This window comes from Hipposideros armiger, unplaced genomic scaffold (genome assembly GCF_001890085.2).
Source record: "Hipposideros armiger isolate ML-2016 unplaced genomic scaffold, ASM189008v1 scaffold_870, whole genome shotgun sequence".
Taxonomy (NCBI): Eukaryota; Metazoa; Chordata; class Mammalia; order Chiroptera; family Hipposideridae; genus Hipposideros; species Hipposideros armiger.
Window position 1 is genome coordinate 494,900 of NW_017732220.1, and position 19,668 is coordinate 514,567.

The 19,668-nt window shown below is 37.9% G+C and overlaps 1 protein-coding gene across 6 annotated transcripts in view; it reads left to right on the plus strand.

The window, feature by feature from the left end:
- Nucleotides 1–19,668, plus strand: part of FAM13A (family with sequence similarity 13 member A) — a 281,449-nt gene that overhangs the window by 236,090 nt on the left and 25,691 nt on the right. For all 6 annotated transcript variants that reach the window (XM_019629843.1, XM_019629842.1, XM_019629841.1 and 3 more), the window contains 3 exons: nt 2,762–2,838; nt 3,231–3,273; nt 12,325–12,472. In XM_019629843.1, the coding sequence (XP_019485388.1) occupies nt 2,762–2,838; nt 3,231–3,273; nt 12,325–12,472 (268 nt within the window). The remainder of the gene's footprint in view (nt 1–2,761; nt 2,839–3,230; nt 3,274–12,324; nt 12,473–19,668) is intronic.

The following is a 19,668-nucleotide window of genomic DNA, read 5'->3' on the forward strand; positions in this document are numbered from 1 at the left end:
GAAAGTCCAGTAGCTTACCTCTCATATAGTGAAAGCATTTCACATTAAAAAGCCGTTATTTTGACCTGTACATCCCATTTTCCCTTCCTCCCATCTCAGTGAAGTGGGGGAATTGCTGATTTATATTTATCTTAATCTTCCCTCCCTAAACTTTAGGCAAAGGATGGAAGTTAAGAGTCTATAAAACATTTTGCACCATGGAAATACGTACTTTAGTTACTGTACTCATAGATCTTTACTACCCATGTCTGTTTCGTTCTGGAAAAATTAGGGTAGATTGCCAGATGTAACACATTCTTCACATGTTCCTGTTTCCAAACGGTATAGGGTCAACCCAACCACCTTAGCAAAGGAACACTGTGTACTTGCATGGTGCTTTAGTGAGAGCAGACCATGAATATTCAACAGTCTCAAGTGTGCTGAGGACAACATAAAAATTGGAATTATTTTAAAGTTTTAGAGAGGAATGTTGAACAATATTGAAAGTCACCCTTTGTCAATTACATCTATAAAACCTCAGATCCTTGGAGAGTTCTTAAACATATGGACAAAACATTTTTTTTTAAGTGGGGTGGGGAGAATGTTGAAGAAGTTCCTATTTATTTGTTTTAACCTCAAGATCAGCTAAACTTTCTCAGATTCTACACTGCATTTTGTAAAGCCTTCTATTGTGTAATGTAACTATCTTTTTAAAATAATTCTCAAAACTTGTATCAGTTATATCTTAGTTCTTTCTGTTTAGGAGAAAATCTTGTAACATCTTCTAACTGAAATATTTTTAAATTTATATAATGTTATTAAGGTTTATTTCCTGTTCTCTCTTTCTGAATATTTCTGAGCCTTAATCTGGAGATTTTTATGTCTTTTGAAATAGTCACTTGCATATAATTATACATGTATTTCATCGACACTGTTTTGAAATGATCTGAAGGTAAAGGGTTATGCTTTTCCTAAGAATTCATGTTTTAGAACTTTAGGAAAACCTAATACTATTGCACTAGATCTTACACTAAAGATTTTGATGATCTATTGAAGATTACCAATGAGAACAAAGATTCTTTGTCATAGATATATCCCTCTTTATCAGGCTGATCGTATTCAGGTAATAAGAGCAATTCTGCTTTAATTTAATGAGAGCCATTTTAAAGAGACCTCTTGTAACTCAAACTTTAGAGGTATAAAAATGTGAATATAATTGTTGTCATAATTTATTTCTCAGATTCATTCTAAAATCATCTAACTGTAAATTATCTAAGCGTGTAAGTCAATGTTCACTAATAACAGACCGAAACATTCCTGAAACATTGTCTTAACTGTGGACAAATAGTAAAATATTTTCCAAGGGGAGTTTCATAGTTTTAGAAATAATAATAACAACAACTCATATTCATTAAAGGTACCAGGTATTATTCTAGTGCTTTACATGTATTATCTCATTTAATCCTCATGATCATTCGATGTTAAGTATTTTTACCATCTCCATTTTTCAGATAAGGAAATTGAAGGGCAAGTAGGCTAATACAGTAGGTAAATGATGAAGCTAGGATTCAAACCCAAACATTCTGACTCCAGAGCCACCATTATAACTATTATAATTATGCTGTCTCACTTTGTTTTTATTCTTTGATGGAGCCTAGGGTTTTAATCTTTAAGAAGTCTAGACAAGCAAGAAGTGTAGTCAAACCACCATAAAGGGAAAATAATTCATCTATCTACCAAGCCAAATATTTGTTTTCTACTCTAATTATATGTTTACTTTTTTTGGAGATTTTTATATGTGTCAATTTCATGGGATTATTGTGAACCTTAGTCAGATTTACCTTGTAAGTGTTTTTCATAATGGAAGGTTATAAATATGTAGATGAACACATGTTGTTTCAATGTGTGTTCTTTATTTCGGTGACACTGAATGGGCAGATTGTGCTTAATGTTCTTTTAATGCATGTGTGAATCTTTGAGTTCAGTGAAATTCAGGTTTAAATCTCCAAGGCAGCTATGTTTTTGAGTCTACTCAATGTAAATATGCTCATTAGCTCATTTGTAATCTTCCTTCATGGGGATGGCTTATTTATTTTGTGCTCAGTCTTCTGAATTGTATGTAGACAGCATTGGCTGTATTCATAAAGGCAGTCAAATGATGCCTTTACAAATAATGCCTCCTGAGAAGCAGTAAGCCCTCTTGGTCAATGTGAAATACATGCTATTTAAAGTAGGTTTCCTATTTTTATTTTTTCCCATCTTAGCAAATATAAACATTAAATATCACAGAAAGAAAGGTTCTTAAGTTAACTCAATTTCTTTTTATGGATATTTTACAGTTTAGGTATATATTACCCCAGATCATATTGGCAATCTATACTGAAAAGTTGTTATATAAGCAGTGAATGTTGTATCAGTTTCTGATTATATTTGAGATCAGATTCCTCAATTCTAGTTCTAATGCCACCCTCATGTTCTGGCAATCTGGATTTTGCTATATTTAGCTATAAAGTATAGATAATACCTAACAGGGGCACAATGACCATTTGTATGATGCTGTCAGATCTCTTTGTTAAAGGAATGATAAAGTTGAACATGATTTTATGCAAGCAGTATATAATAAACTCACACTTTTACTAGTTTTTACAAATATAGAAATACAAAGACTAGAATTAGTTATAGCTGCATATTATCTGATTTGTTTGTTTTAAAGAAGGGAAGGTCTGCTGTTCCATATTTCTTACCATTCCTATTGTATAACCAATGATTTGTTTTGTTACAGAATATGGAAAGCCTCAATTCCACACCATCGCATGAGAGCGCCAGACCTGATGACGTTGAACTGATGTCTGGTGAAAGGTAATTTTAGAATTTCCTCCTCACATGGTTTATAAAAGTATGGATAGATTTATTTTTCACTTAATGCAGTGTGCATATAAGAACTAAACAGAAGAGGATTAAAGAACTCTATGTGTACCAACATTATTTTATAGCAAGGAAAGTGCTTAGAATAGAAAGTCTGCCACGGTGCTGTGAAAGGCCAATAACCATATCCATGTTTGTGTTTCTACTTTTGTTTTATTTTGATTAATTTTGGAGGGCGTTGTTTTTAAATTTTATAAGAATTTGATTTAGAGCTAGTCAGCCTGCTTTTAAAATAAATTAAATCATAATTTCAGAGGATGAAAAGCATTATTATAAACAGCTTGACATTTTATGATGTTTTGTTTTGTTGTTGCTGTTGTTTATAGCAAAGAAAATGAAAGAGACAGTGGACACACCCAGCATTTTGAGGTGAGTAGCTAACAAGTAAGATTGTGACTGACAGGACTGTTTACATATTGCTGAGAGTACATGTGAAGTCGTATTAGCCTGTCAATAAGGGATAATGAGATTAAGTGCCAGCACTGTGTTTGGTTAGAAAGGTAAATAACGAGACACAAAGATTACTTGAGAAATGATAAGAACTCTGGTTCTTTCCCTTTTAAAACTCTTTAATTTTGCTTGCAAAGATAAAAGTTCAATAGCATGGAGATTTCTCTTTAGGTTTCCATAAAATAAAACAAAGCAAAAAGCCACTGGTTTGATGTTCCATGATTTTATGCATTTTTAAAGTGATTGAAATAAATAGCCAGTGACTTTCAATGGATCTCTCACAGGGATGATCTCATGCACTGTCAAATTAACATAAAATCACTTTGAGTTATTCAATCTAATCCATTTTCTGAATTTGTGTCTCGTTTTAAGTAAACAACAAAGAAAAAAATATGTAACCCCCTTGACATTGTCTATATCTGAAAGTTTCGGTTACTCTCCTGACTTTCCTGTTGTCCTTTGAGGACTTTGCCATGTGGACCCAAGGATTTGGTTTCCTTGCTCCCAACCGTGGCTTCTGTTCAATGTGCTCAACCTTGTTTTTATTCATGTATGTGTATGTAATCTCCCACCACATGCTTCCCACTCTGCCTTCATGCTTATTACTGGTTTTCTTTATGGCAGGAATTAAAGCTTTTCTCAACCTGTTCTTGGATTCCGAATCTTGATGGATTAATCATACATAGAGCTGTCCCTCTAACTCAGCGATTCCTAATCTTTGTTGGGCACTGAGCAAATTCACTGGTGGATTTATTCAAGAACATAGATTGAGTCCTACTATGTACAGGCACTGTGCCAAGAGCTGGGATTTAATAACGGCTGCAGCCCCTGCCCCATAGAAGTTTACAATCTAGCAGATTAAGAAATCTGAAAACTGTGGACCTCTTCTTAGAGAAATATACATTCATGTAAAATTTGTCATAAAATTGTTGGAAATTATCGGCAACCCCTGCCAGTGCTATCGACTCCTCCTATTTTCCCTTCAGTTCTTGTCATGTGTATTCCTTCATTAACACAGCCAGATCATAGGAGGGGAAAGCTGCCTCTTTCTGTCTTCGCAGTTTCTGAGCCACCTCATCCTCTTTCCAACTCATTTAAGCTTCCTTCCTTGGGACCCAGGCAACAAGCTGACATTCTTTTCTCATCCCTAGGAACATTTTTTCAGAGCACAGTTTCCCCATGATGGTGTTGTTCTATTTTTCTTCTGGTTTCACCCTTGCTCTGCTCTCTCCCTCTGTTCACAGCAAGCACCTACTCCTCATGCCATTCAACACTATTTTAAAGAAGATTGCTTTGCTAGCCTCCTGGAGAGGTCTTCTGGGTTCTTCCCTTTTATGCCTATTATCCTTTATGAGATAAAAGGGTACAGAGCAACCTTTGTGGATGAACTTCATAACACAAACTCATAAATTCCAACTGGCACCCAAACTAAATCCGTGCTGAATTCACTTTGCCGTGGTGTTTTTGTGGATAACTCCCGTGGCGGTAGCTGAATCATGGGGAAGGAATCTCAAATCCTTCTTTCATGTGCCAGGACCTATTCTTACATAGGTCACCCCTGTGCAGTTATCAATCAGCACCTAGCCTACTGTTGGCACTCCTTAAGCATTCACTATTAATAATCATTGTCATCATCATCATATCAGCTAGGAGATAAAATTAGGTGGTGAGTTAAAATCTAGACTAAGCTTTTCGTGTCACCTTTCTTTCACAACGACATTAAAGGAAGAAAAAAAGACATCACTCCACAAGATGTGGGATCATGTTTCTATTCATGAAGGCATGCGCTTCTTTCACTGGAGGAAATATATTATTATTAATGAAGGGCTGCGAAAAGATCCATCTTCCGTTTTGAAAGCTCTTTCCCTTGTTTCTAGTATGTTGTAATTTTTTACTTTTTAATATATGTAGCACTTTCTAGGACTTACTATACAACCGAAATAGTTAATCTGGTCTTCTGGGAATACCTCAATAATTCCTCAATTTCAGACATGAAAGTTAAGTCTAGACTTTAGTTACCGCTCCTCAAATTCTGTTTAGCCAGGATTTTATTTCAAATCTCCTATAGCATCAGATCGAGATGCCAGAATTTACATGCTCACAATGAATGGGTATGATAATGTTTCCAATTTCATTTTCCATTAAGACAGATTTTATCCTCATTAATGTAATTGTCTATTAAAATTTTCCTTGTAAGCTCTCAGATTCGAGCAGGATACAGCAAATGACAGACAGCTACTGGGGAAAGGTAGCTTGTCTTTCATGTTTTGACTAGCATTTCCATTAGAATGAGAAACATTAATGTTCAGCCTCAGAATTGCTTTTTAAAGGGATAGATCAGCAGATAGAGACTTGTCTTAGAGTCTGCTTCTCAAAGGCAAATAAATACAGGCACAACTGTGACTTTATTTTTTAAATAATCATTTTGCAGCATTAAATGTGTTTTTGTTTGAAAGAATGTGTTGAAAAGTGACAATAGGCTTATCCCTTAATTGCATGTCTTTTATTTCTTTTAATTATGCAACTAATTTTATCCAAAAAGAGAGTTTCTTAAGTGGTTTGTATTAAAATCTGTTTAGTTACATATTGATAGTGGAAAAAGAAATGTAGAGTCACTTCAAAAATGCCAAAACTTAAAGTATGATTTCTTTGAGTAGGATTGGAAAACTGGCCTTTAATAAAGTAACCTGTTTGGGCTGTATGAAATGATATAAGAAAGAACCTAGCTCACTGTGAAATCCAGAGTATTTGCTCTTTTGTTTATTTTTAAACTAAATTAACAACTGAAAGTATCCAGAAGAGAGGTCACCCTTAAAACTAGCAATTTCTAGATTCTAAAAAAAATCACTAAAAATATAGAGTTCTGTTTACAATGGAGTGTATGCCTTACACTTCAATTTGATTCCTTCTGATAAGGTATTTTTCCATTGTGGAAATATTTTATGGTTTCATGTAAAATCCAGAAAATTCAAACTATAACCTTATACTTAATCTCTTTGTCAAAAAGCAAAACATGTAAGATTAATACATGGAAAGGTATTATATTATCTGGAAGAGGTCTTTTTATATCACTAGTCTAAGGTTAATGAAGTGTTAAATTCTTTCAAGATATTTTTACATTTTTTATGCTTTCTAAGCCTACTGCTTAAGAGAGCTTAGGAGCATACCTTTGATAACAAACAAGATGTTCATAATAAACAAAAGACTATTTCCCTTTTTCTTATCCTGCTTTAAAAGAGAGAGAGAGAGAGAGAGAGAGAGAAAGAAAAGAAAAGAAAAGGAACAGAGGAGAAAGATAAAGGAGAGAAGACAAGGCTTTCCAGTCAAAACTGAGAAGTAATATTGACCACAAGACCTTAAGTGCAGCGTTTTATTTGTCCTGATAAAGTTCGACATTCATTCTGAAGTAGCCCCATCAACAAGTATTTATGAAATGGATGACTTTGTTATTTCAGCTTCACCGTGTTTCATGGAAGCTTTAGGATTTTGTTATTGGTTATAATATTAGAACCAGAAAAATTAAAGATCTCTTTTGTTCAGATTCACTTCTAATTCCATCCAGTTTTGAAAGGCTACTGAAGCTTTGCTGTTCACATTGACTTGGGAAATTTGTTATGTCCATTTTCCTCTATTGTCAGGCCAAACAGTAAATATTTATGGTTCCATGTGGTCCTTCTATTAACACTGTGCGGTTCTTTCCTGTGCAAACTGCATTATACAGTACACTCTATGATCTTGTTATTCCTGGCTCTGGTTAGTGAGGCTGTTAGTTAGGTGACGTATCCATGTCCTGTGCAGGGAGGAAGAAGGGATAGAACAAAATTTGCCAACTATTTGAAGCCAGAGAAGCAGCAGGATCAATAAAGTCTGGGGATAGAAAAAGGCAGGCCCAGCCAGTCAGGGACAAATCCTAACAAAGATCAGGTGGATAGACTAGTAGTAGTTAATGGTTTCTTAACCTGAATGAGCAATGGTACCTGAGGCCCCAGGCAAGGTGAGCTCTCTCAGTATTTGCTTGATAGCATCCTGGGTATTTCTTTTAGAACTTGCATGTCACTTAGCACTTATACCTCCCTTCCATGCTGAATTCTATTATCTTGTTTTTTGGTTTGTTTTTTTAATTGAGGTATACTTGACATATAATATTATAAAAGTTTCAGGTATGCAGCATAATTCGCTATTTTGTATATATTGTGAAATGATCACCACAGTAAGTCTGGTTAACATCCATCACCACATAGTTACAATTTTTTTCTTCTAACCATGATCTTGTTAGTTCCTGTCATTCCAGTGCCTAGCACATAGTATGTGTTCAACAAACACTTGCCAAATGAATGAATGAGAAAGGAGATAGAATATAAATGCAAATAACATTTCTTTCCCAGTTACTATGGGCTAGTTGTTTTTATATATGATTGTCATTTAATCCTCACAACAAACTTTATGAAGTCCTGTTCTTGTATTAGAAACAACAAGCTGAAGTATAGAGAGGTTTACCCACTGAAGATCTTGCAGCTAGTAAGCTAATATTTAAATTCACGTCTCTGACTCTAAAACACATTCCCTATCTGCCATACCATATTGTGTCTTCTAAGAGCTGCTCAGTTTATTTCAGTACATGAATTTTAGTGTGTTTTCATATGGTGCAAAGCTTTGGCAAGGGTTTGGTATGTGACATCTCAGTTGAAAATTGTGAAATTAATTTATATATTCTCTGATTTAACTGAAGATATAAGGCGAATAAACAACAAAAGTTGAAACCAAAAATATTTTGGTATTTGAGAATGTCCTTGACATTTTAACATTAACAATCTAGTAGGAGAAACAAGCAAGCTGACAAGTGCGATACTGTATAATAAGCCCTTGTAGACAGCGTGGAGCCCAGACTAGGCTAACTAATATTTGAAGGAAGAGTAGTTTTTGCTAGTATATTGCTACAGAGCCTAAACAGCTTCCCCATGGGCAGCCACTGAGCAGCATTGCTAGGTCCCATGCGCACATAAATCCTGGGCCCATAATAGCAGCCCACTATGCAACCGCAGGCAAGGCAACCTGCCAAGTTCAGAGACCAGCAAGCCAGAAATGGGGAATCAGGCCTCTGGGAGCAGCAAGCAAGGGGAAGACAACCTCCGGGATTGATCAGAGCTGGACAGGGCCAAGCATGGGGATGTGCTGGTGATTGAGTGCCGTGCCAAGTGTGTCCATGGCCATGCGAGCTGGTGTGGTGTGGTGGGACCTCTTCATTGCTGTTTGGGAAATCAGCCAGGAAGTCCAGAAGTCCCTATAAATTAACATAGGTCTCTAGGGTGCATGATACCCCATTATATGTGGTACAGTGCACATGCTGAACACCCGTAATGCTGGGCCTGACTCCAGATACAGTGACATCTTTGCTAGTCCTCAAACATACACAAAACGATCATGCCTCGGGGCCAGTACACTTGCTTTCCTTCTTCCTGGGATGCTGTTTCCACTGAAGGCTTACTCATTTCCTTCAAGTCTCTGCTCATATGTCACCTTCCGGGAAGGACTTCCCTGACCACCCAGTAGAAAAGAGCAGGCGTTGGCCCATTCCTTCATCATCTCCCTTACCCTGCTTTATTTTTCTCCATAGTCCATATCGCTACCTGACATTTGTTTCCTTATTAACTGCCCCCTTCTGTAAGATTCATTAGGACAGAGACCTTATTTTTTCCACTGATGTTTTGTGCCTGTCTAACAAATAGTAGGTACTCAGAAATTATTTCTTGAGTGAATAAATAAATTTTATCTTTGTATCTCTAGCACCTGACAGCTGTATTATACATATATAATATGTGATATATATTATGATTGAATAAACTAGTAAAATTTTAACCTGATTTTCTTGGTTAGAGTAATAGAATCTTATAGAGGTTATCTATTCCAGCATCCTACCCACGGTGGTATTCTCTCCCTCTCCCGCATGCCTGACTCCCAGACTTCGTTTGAACACTGAAGAGCAGCTCACTAATTCACAAGGTGGTCCATCGTTGTACTACACCAAAATGGACTGTCCTCAGCGCTCCATTGAATGTACTTGAAATTGTTCCACTTAATGTCAGATCTCTCAGTGCAGGGAGCTTGCATGTCTCACACACAACCCAGCACAAAGTGGATGCCTCAAACCATGTTCTTGAAGGAATGAACAAAATTTATATATTTTGGAGAAAGAAAATTAAAAATGTCCTAATGTTAATTTCCTTACTTTGAAAATGGTGCTAATTCAGATGCAGCAATCATTAAAAGGATGCATTTGTAGTTAGTTTGTATGTGTATGGAATTTCAGGATTTTACATGTCTGGTGTCAGGAACTGCAGGACTCTTGAGTGGCCTGAGGGGACACAGGCATTGCAGGAAGCAGGGTCAGCAGAACCCGGGCTGCCTGCGCAACCTAGCTCTTAGGCCTCGAGGTTTCCCCGCCAGCATCCATTCCCACCTGCAGGGCATCCGCCTGGAAACACACAGTTCACCCTGATTACTCTGTATTTAAAATCCTTCGATGGCTTTCCTTTATCTACAACAGGATAAAATCCAAACCTTGCCCAGCATATGAGGCCTTTCTTAGTCCACCTTCTGCTTACCCGACACCTTCATCATCTGCCTTCCCCCGTTCCTATTCCGAGGGCTGCCCACCAGGAACTTCCTCCCGTGCTGTGACCAAGCAGACCCCAATGTCATGACTGCCTTTGCACTTGCCCCTCTTCCCAACCCCTCTGACCCAAATTGCTGTTGCCACTCATGGGAGCATGAGTGGTTCTTTTCTCTTAATATTTTTTATAGTGGATCTAAAATTTTGCTTCACCTTTGTTTTACCTCAAATTGCAGTTGTAGATGCCTGTCTCCAACTCTTCTCACTAGCATTTTGAGATATGGCAGTGTTTTACACATCTTCAAAGGGTGCCTAACAATAAAATGATAGCTTCCATTTGTGTGTCTCTTGTGCTCCAGCCACCATGCTAAATGCTTTTCAGACCTTCTCTCAGATCTTCAGAGGAGCCTTCCAATGTTGGTATTAGTATTGCCATTTTATAGATTAGGAAGTGGAGGCTCAGACAAGGGAAGTTACCCAGTCAGAGCACCAGGCTATTACATGTCAGTCATGCTTCAAAGCCAGGTCTGCTTGTGAGCAAAATCCATGTGTGTTCCACTGTGGGACAGCGCCCATGGCTTGATATATGCATGTGTTCCTCATGAAGAAAAGGCCAAACTTAAACATGGAATCATAGTTTTTATATTCTTACCTTTTCTTGTCTCTAAGTGTAACGAGTGTTAAAAATCTTCCCTGAGAAAATAGGTATTTGATTGTATGCAGATTCTAACACACACACACACACACACACACACACACACACGATAGGGGACAGATTGACCCTGTAACTTTCAAAAAGCTGAGCACCAGACCTAGTCATTCAACCCTGGTTCACTTAGGATTCAGCTCAAGGAACAAAGAATTTGGGGGGTATTAATGCGTAATCTGCTTTTCCTCAATAGAGAGACAGCATTTTTAAAGTGTCTTATAACCCCAGATTTACTTGGCATTTCTATCTGACTTTAGTAGCTCATCATAAACTGATTGATGATATTTCATTTGATCCCAAATGTGAAGAAAATGCCAGCCCTCATGCACCATTTCATGGAACTCTAATAGTAAAAGCCCTGTCTATTCCCCTGGGGATAACAAAGTGGATTGAATAGCTATTAAAAGTAGCTAGAAGTTTTAGTAGTGCTTTATTTTAAGCAGAAGAACAATTCTCACTATGGAATCCAGATTTTTCTGGGGTTTTTTTCATTTACTGATGGTATATGTGCTAAAATAAATTTCCGGTTATTCTCAAAGAAACTCTTTGGTACAGGTAAGTGCTACTTGAAAAATACATTTGTGAGTAAACACTTCTGTTTGTAATTTTATGAGAGAGGAGAGAGTGACCATGGTTGGGTTTCCAAGATACCAAAAGATTAAGGTAAAAAAAAGAATTTCAATGAAAATTTTTAGAACATAAAATCACTTAGCTAAAATAGCAGCCTTTGGCGGGGGATTTCCCCATCCCCCAGATAGCCTAGCCAGGCGTAGGTGCCACAAATCAGCAAAACCAAGTGTAGCCAAGTATTTCATACTCAGAGTAGATGCACAGTAGGAAAAATAAATGACAGTTGCATATTTGTAAGATACAAATTATGCATCGCTGAGTTGCCAGCTCTTGGCTTTTTACTTTAAAAAAAAAATGTGTTCCCTGTGTAATTCTGGCTCCTTTCCAGAGTCCGTATTCCTTACTGCTAGCTGAGATAAGACGCCAAACCTCTGAGCTGTTTGAATTTGCGCAACAATGCTTTAATACCCAGAGCTCCTCCATAAATAGTCTGTTCTCCCCGCACTCGGGGAGAAAACAACCACAGGAAATCTGGGAATGTGCGGCCAGCACCGCGCTTAATTGATCTAAGCCTGCAGGGCCAGCAGGAGCGCACGCGTGTACACAGCCTCTGCTCCTGGCCCGTCAGGACTGTTTCCCCAAGGGGCAGAAGAGTCTGCCTGCAGAAGACACCGTGTTGCTTCTACAGCCTTAGCAACAGCAGTAGCTGATTAGTTGTTGTTTACCGTCTGGAGAGCCGTCCTCTTTTAAGGAAACACAAACTCCTTTCCCTCATTTCTGGCCCCACTCAGTAATCATCAAGACTGTCAGCTGCCTGCAGTTGTCAGGAAAAGCAGCCCTCCGAAATCTTCTTGTCCTTCTCACAGAAGAAAAGTTAAAGGCGTGCAGATGGATGGTCGCTTTGTGCATGCAAGTGGCCAGCTCGTATCCAGGGGGCATCAGGCTATGATTCTGATTTCTGTGCCGGGTGCGTCAGCAGCTGTGGTTTGGGAGGTTGCATCCAGAAGGAGTGGAATTGCTGCAGACATTTTGGGGCTTTGGTGAGCAGGAGATATTTGGGGACATTGTGCTGTTATTGCAGAGCCCCACAATGAAGATCCAGGAGCACCCCAGCATATCTGACACTAAACTGCAAAGGACTCCGGATGCCGACGCCCAGCAGGAGAGCTTTGTCTCGGAGGTGCCCCAGCTGGACCTGACCGCATTGTGTGATGAGAAGAGCTGGACAGGTAGGATCATCTGATACTTGCATGATTTAATAATGCAAAAGCATATATAAATTAGCATAGATGAGAGGCATGAAACTGTGCGGATGTATGGGCGAGAGTAAAAGCTATGTGAGCTAACTGCATTTCTAAATGACTGAAAACCCTTTCACTGGCATAGGAATGTGTCACATTAAGTGCTGCCAAGAGTAATTGCAGCCTAAGGAAGAAAATGTGCTTGCCCTTTATCATAGTGTCACCTTGCAGTTCATTTTTTTTCTTTTTCACTCACCGGGAGTGCTGATATGTGTGCGTTTTCCTTCTAGTAGTACCAAGCAGCGTCATAAGGAACTGGTATCCATGTAGGATTTTATGTCAGTATAACCAGTCACCCACCCCCACCACCCCACTACACACCAGCCATCAACTTGCTTCATGAATCTTCTTCCAATTTTTCAGGGATATTTTGGTTTTCTTTGCTTTGCTCTACATTTGTTTTTATGGGCAGACTTTTTAAAATCCAGGTTAGCCAAAATAAGGGACTTGTTTATCAAAGAGAACACTGAATTAAAAATGCTTCTTATTGAAAGCCTGTAATACATTGTTTTGGGTTGGTTTTTCTAGGGACTTGGCAAAAACATTAGAAATGTTCGTGTGAGGAAGAAGAGGGTGTCCTCTTCAAAGCTGTATTTCGGGAGGGATATGGTAGCAGCCTCGTCAAGCTGCTGTTCTTTCACTCTCCATGTGTCTGCACCAAACGCATATCAGTGTGTATCCAAAATGAATGCCCATATGCCTCCATACAGTGTGCGTGTTTGAAGGCTACAAAGAGGGAGGAATCATGCTCCTGAGTTCAGAGCAGCAGCAAGACTTAACACAATGACTTAGCAGAGAATCACAACTATGAAAAAGCAGTCTTTTTCTGAAGCGCCTGGATTTCCTTGTCTCCCCCAGCCCCCTTTTTATTTAATTTAACAAAAATTACTCACTATGGTAATGATCGCAGATGAAGGACCAAAAGATGATCTAAAAAGACCTCAAGGTGAAAAATAGCAACTCCATGTGCTCCTGGCAGCCCGGGCTTAGTGAGGCGAAACCGTTTTTATTCTAGTTCTCCCTCTTTTCAATCTAAAAGCCATGTTCTACTTCTTTTCAGAATTAGGCAGTGGTCTATCTTCCCAGCTCATGATACATTCACTGGGGGGAAAAAATGCAGGGTGTTTTGTTTTTAATTTAAATGATACATTCCTGGTATTGTTTTGTGTATGCTGCTTTTGTGTAGTTTGAAATAATCAGGTAGAATCTTAATTCATACATTAGAAACAACACTTTCCCTCCCCTCCCCCAAAAAATAGTTCCATAGTAGCCATTGTCACCTGAATAAAAGAATAAAGCAGTAGTCCAAACAAATGCTATATTTGAGTTTTAATAATATGGTCTCCTCATAAAGCACTAGATAAAAACTAGGATTTGGGGGCAGAATTCAAATTCGCTTCATTATCTTGATGATTTATTCAGTAAAGGGGCAAATAGATTCTTCCTCCTCCTAAAATTGACTCAGTTTGATTATTTTTATCTTGATTAATCATAAATTTATAATCTCTCCCAGTACACTTAAAGAGGCAAATATAAAGCTGAAAATTTTCTCCAGAGTGGTTGAAAGGTAATAGTTTCATTAAAACTGTTTCATTACTTAATATAAAGACCTTTTCCTCTTGATAAATAATAATAGTATGAAGGAACCACATTTTATTTTGTATTGGGAAACTAAATGGAATTTAAAAAGCTCATTGAGAAAAATACATTTTAATAGGCTTGAAAATCTAATCCATGAAATGACTGCTTTAACTTTTTTTTTGCCAGTTGCTGCATTTGTCATTGAACTTGCATATCTTAAAAATCTACATAGATTCATTTCAAGGCCGTTTTGATCATTTGGTTATTGCTTTCAGTGGCTATTTTTAATCATGTATTTATTTTAAATTTCCAAGTTACATACAGCAATAATATAGCCATAGTCAGTATATACTTAGTAATATAAGTATAGCCAAAACAAAGGAATTTTTGCATAAAGGATAGATAAGATGAGAGCAATAAGTCCAATCACTAAAATATCACCTTTTTTTATAACTTCAATAAAAAAACAGATAAATGGTGACTTTCCAGTAAGCAATGAACTTTACAGTAATTTTCACTGTGAATGTGAAGCCAGTGCAGCAAAAGATGTAAATATACATGATAGTTACCAAAACCACATGAGCCAGCATCTATCTCTAAGTCTCCACTACCCATTTCCAAGCCACCCTGGGGTACAATCCCCGCTTTTTGGTTTGCTTATTTGTTACCTGTCCCCACACCATAGTTCATATTCTCATTCGTGTAGAATCATAGACTGTCAGGGGAGACAGTACTTAATGAGCAGCCTACTGGTACTGGCCTCTGCAGTGTATTCTCCAAGGTGGAAACGATGTTCTCTGGTTTCTGGGACATACTGGATAAGGAGAATTAAAGGTGAAATGAAATTAATAAGTAGATTCCATAGGCTACATAGAGTGGAACCCTCTCAAAGTGAATATAGGATCAGAGTCTAATCATGCTTGTTGGCAGATAAATAATACGTGCTTTCTCTATTTCCCCCCTTCTACATGTAGCTGTGTATTAGGCACATTATTTGATCTATCCACATTATTGTTGTTGTTTTTACTCTCCAAAATTAAATAAATACACAAATCAAATGTACTGTTCTTTGTTATTTAAAGCCCTTCCAAGTTGCATAATTAGAATGTTCCTAATCAGCCAATTCATGTGGATTTGGAGATACCTTGTGGAAATACTGAGATTTAAATACTCAGCTACATTATTAGATTTGTCCTAGTGAAATTCATTTAAAAGAACATTTCTAAACGGGCATAAAATACTCCATATATCTTATTCATCACTTACTGCTTATCGAAAATAACTTGGGAAAGGAAATTCTCTAAAAGAATGATAGAGAAGTAGCAAGGGATCTTAAAGACCTTACAACTGAACCCTTGCATTATACAAAAAAGAAAGCTGAGACCAAAATAGGCAAAATGATGATTCAAAATAAAAAAGTCTCCGGACTTCCGCCCAGATGGCTCTTTCTAAGCCATGCCAGTTAAGTAGCTTGGCAGGCAGTGGACCATAAGGTTAAGAGCCAGACACATCCTAGGTTCAAAGCCTGGCTCTACTATTAACCAGCATTGTGGACAAGTTAGTAAACATGTCTCAGTTTTGGCCTCAACCTCCCTGTCTTTAAATAGGTACAATAGTCAGTAAGAATGAATAATAGATACAGTAATATCTCCTTAGTAAGTTGGTTGCAAGGATGAAATGAGATAATACAGGCAAAGTGCCCAGCACAGCGTGGGCACATAGAAGGCACTGTGTGAATGTTAGTTGATGTTATACCATCTTCCATAAATGCGTCCAAGTCTAGTTTCAGGCAAAAAACAAAAAAAAAAAACACCTAAAGTTGCCTTCTTTGAAAGCAGAGCCCAGTTCTCCTTAATGACCAAGCAGAGGAGTCATTGATCACTAGGTCCTCCACACATTTACCAAGGGGCTAATCGTGCCACACCAACCTCTGTTTTTCTTTCTTTCTAACTCTGGATTAGAGAAATGGTGCATTTGAAAAGGCCTCCGCTGGACCTTTAAATGGGACTGGTGACAGCCCTCTCAGAGATGTGAGAGGGCTGATACCTCCATATGTCTGGAATGTGCTCTACCTCCTGCACCCGAAAGCCAGTATGACATTATGCCAAGTTGAAATAACTCTAAATAGCATATAGTTGGAAATGAGATGTGGAAAATATCAGTTCCCTTAATTCTGTGTGGATTTCTTAGAAATAAATCATCTCAGTAGCCAGTTCCCTCTAGCATGATAATTGGATCCAGCCAGGTAAGCAGAGAGTGTGTGCGTCCCAGTGACCGCATAATATCAGTCAGGGCTGTGTTCCCTGTTCCTGCGGTGAATTACCTTTATTTCTATGTGTACTGTACTGTCTGAATTGGAATTCCCCCAGGGCCTATTCTTTTTTTTTTATTACTTAGGTAGCAAGCATACAGCTTTTATCTCTGTTATTTCTGACCTGCTGTGATGTCAGCTGACCTGGGTGGATTAATGTGTAATAGAGAGACATGCCATACTTATGTCCAGAGTTCCTTGTGACAAGACACATGGCTAAATTCAAAATCACTGTATCCAGGGAATTCTGGTCTAGATATGAAAACACTTTTATTTTATGTGGGCCTTTAAGATGAAAATCCAATTGGAAGACTCAAATCTTTTCTGTTTTCCCTTTGAATAATTTTCGTGCAATATCCTTGTCTGTCTTATTGCTCTAAAATTGCTGATTAAAATAAAAAATATTTCCCAAACCAGCAACTGGGAAATGTTAGTGAATGCATCCTCAAAACTGACTCTCTGTGCAGGTAATGCAATTTGACATCGTATCATGTATACACTGTTCTTTTTGCTCCCTTCTCGTTTTTCTATTGAGTGCCAACTATCAAAACATGAGGTAGCCTTGTAGTTTTAGATCATTTCAAACTAAAACAGAAGAAACATAGGTTTTATTGATTCTCCAGTTATATTGAACTATGTATTACATGTAATTTTTTAACTCTTTTGAATAGGAGCCTTAAATTATAAGACTATAGAATAAAAGTAAGGAGAGAGAAATCATCTAAGCATTTTATGTTACAGAGGTGAGAAACTTCACTTCTGTGCCACATGCTGACTAATGATCAAACATACCTTTGTATTTTGTTAAATTCATAATGGTTTTACATTTCTTATTTTGAAAGAAGTGAATTCATTCACCCCAGCTATACGCTTTGAGAGAAAATGTCACCTATAAGCTAGACTTTCTTCAGCTGTGTATTTCATGTATACCACTGGTGACACTTAGAAAACCAACACATTTCATCTTCTTATCAGTGAAGCAATTGGTCAAGAATGGAGCCACAAAATACAGCTGTGCTAACAAAAAGGAGCCCTGATGGGTGGTCTCGTGTGAGTCACAAAGCTTTCACCAAGCATAATTCTGTTCCATGATTAGTGTTTTATAGTGAATTCAGAATCACAATATATCTTTTACTGGAGCCACGTTTGGTTTTGCAAACAGACCACATAGTTGAAATCTTAAAGATTAGTTGTAACATTTTTTTAAAGAGATATTCTGCAAGATTTGGACAAATTAAAGGGCTTCAAGATCTAAGGTAACTCCTCTCCCAACTAAGTTTTGATGAGTAATGTCAAACTAGCCAGCAGAGCCATATGCCAATATCAACATCAGACTTTGTTTTGCCGATGCCCTGTGTCCTGCTAAACCACCTTGCCCTGCCCGTGGTTGTTTTGCTCCTTGGCCTCTCTGTGGTGAGGTGATTGCCTTCTGGATTACTGTTCAAGCCATCTTAACCCTTTCCCTGTCCTGGCCCCATTGATTTTAGTCCTTGCAGAAAATGACTGCTGTTTCATGAAATAGAAGATGCAATCTGATCAGTTTAGTCGTTCCATTTTCTGCAATTTAGCACAGCATTTCTCTTCTTTTTCTAGGGATTACTTTCCACTCACCCCTCCTCCTCTCACCTCTCAGTCTGTGTTTTTACTCTTATGTTGGCAGCTCTGAGGTGCTCGTATCTGAGAGCCACTGAGGAGGAGCTGACTGATAGCGTTAGTACAAATGATGAAACAACACCTGTGCCTCTCCTACTTCAGCCAAGTAAATCTGCCAACATATTCTCCACCACTTTTGGAGACTCCATAGGCAAGAATCTGTCTTCAGCACTGCTTTCCTTTTTTTCAAAATATTTATATTATCATCTGTGTTCCCAGATAAGTTGGTTCTCTCTAAGCCCTGAGAACCTGTGGGCCTCATTCCACATGAAGTTAATTGTTTTTTTAATTAATGTGTTTATCTGTCCTACTACACAGTGGGGTCTTCAAAGTTCTCAGGCAGTCATCCTTGTTATTGAAGCAACTGGCACATTCTAAATTGAAGCACTGTCCTGGAGTCAGGAGATTTAGTTTCTAGCCCCAACTGTCATTGATTAGGTATTTGCTCTTAACTGCTTTGGGTTTCAGTTTCCTTATCTGTAATCTGTTGGGTTGAATCAGTGGTTCTCAAAACCTACTGCATTTAGGATCTCTTGTGCAGCTTTTAAAAGTGTGTGTGTGTGTGTGTGTGTGTGTGTGTGTGTGTGTGTGTTACATATCTGAGCCCACACCTAAAAATTCTGTTTAATTGGGTGGTATGAGGACCTGAACATTAGGAGGTATTCATATCTCCTTGTGTGACCTTAATGTGCAGCCAGATTGAGAAATCACTAGATTAGATGATATTTAAGGTCTTAAGGAGGTTTAATACTCTGTTATAATACGAACTTTTTAAATAAAATACTGAGTAAGCATTTGTTTAAGATAATGTTGTAAATTTTATAAATACTTTGATGGCTGAAGGAACAGTTGTTCCGTGATTTAAGCTGTAGGAATCCCAGAATTTAAAATCATGGGCAAATTCTAGCCTTGTATAAATCACAGTAATCCACAAATGTACTTGAAATGTGTAACTCTTTTTTAATGCATAGAGTATTACAAATGAAATACCCTGCATAATCTGACATCTATCTTTAAAATATATTAGATAGGACTTTTTAAATAAGGAATATATTCAGGTGGGTCTTGCAGTAAATAGAAATAAATGTCACCTTATTCCCTCCCAAAATCACAAATCAGGATTTTGTGCTGAGTATATTTTCTACTTAAAGATTCTCTGAGATAACTTGTACAGATTTATCCTTTGTAAGGCAGTCTTCCTTTTTTTTTTTTTTTGACTAATTTTTGTATGCATCTTACTTTAACTGTAGCCTTGAGCAGCTTCTGAACTGCCAAGCATGCATCTTAAACATGCTAATCCCAACACATTAAGCAGTAGCACACAAATCAGCTTACTGAATGACCTCAGTGGTAGGGGCAAACTCCTAAGTGGCTCTCACATGATTAATGTGATGCCTTAGCTGGATTCCTGTCCATCAATGAAAGATGGATAGCCATGATGCCAGATCACTCCCTCCCTGACACATTTGCATTTCTTTTCCATAAAGTCCTCACATGGAAAAGTTCTTGTCAGTGATCTTGGGTGGTGGGAGGTAGAAGCATACACTTGGTTCTCCTCCTCCGAGGCTGCTCCTCAGGG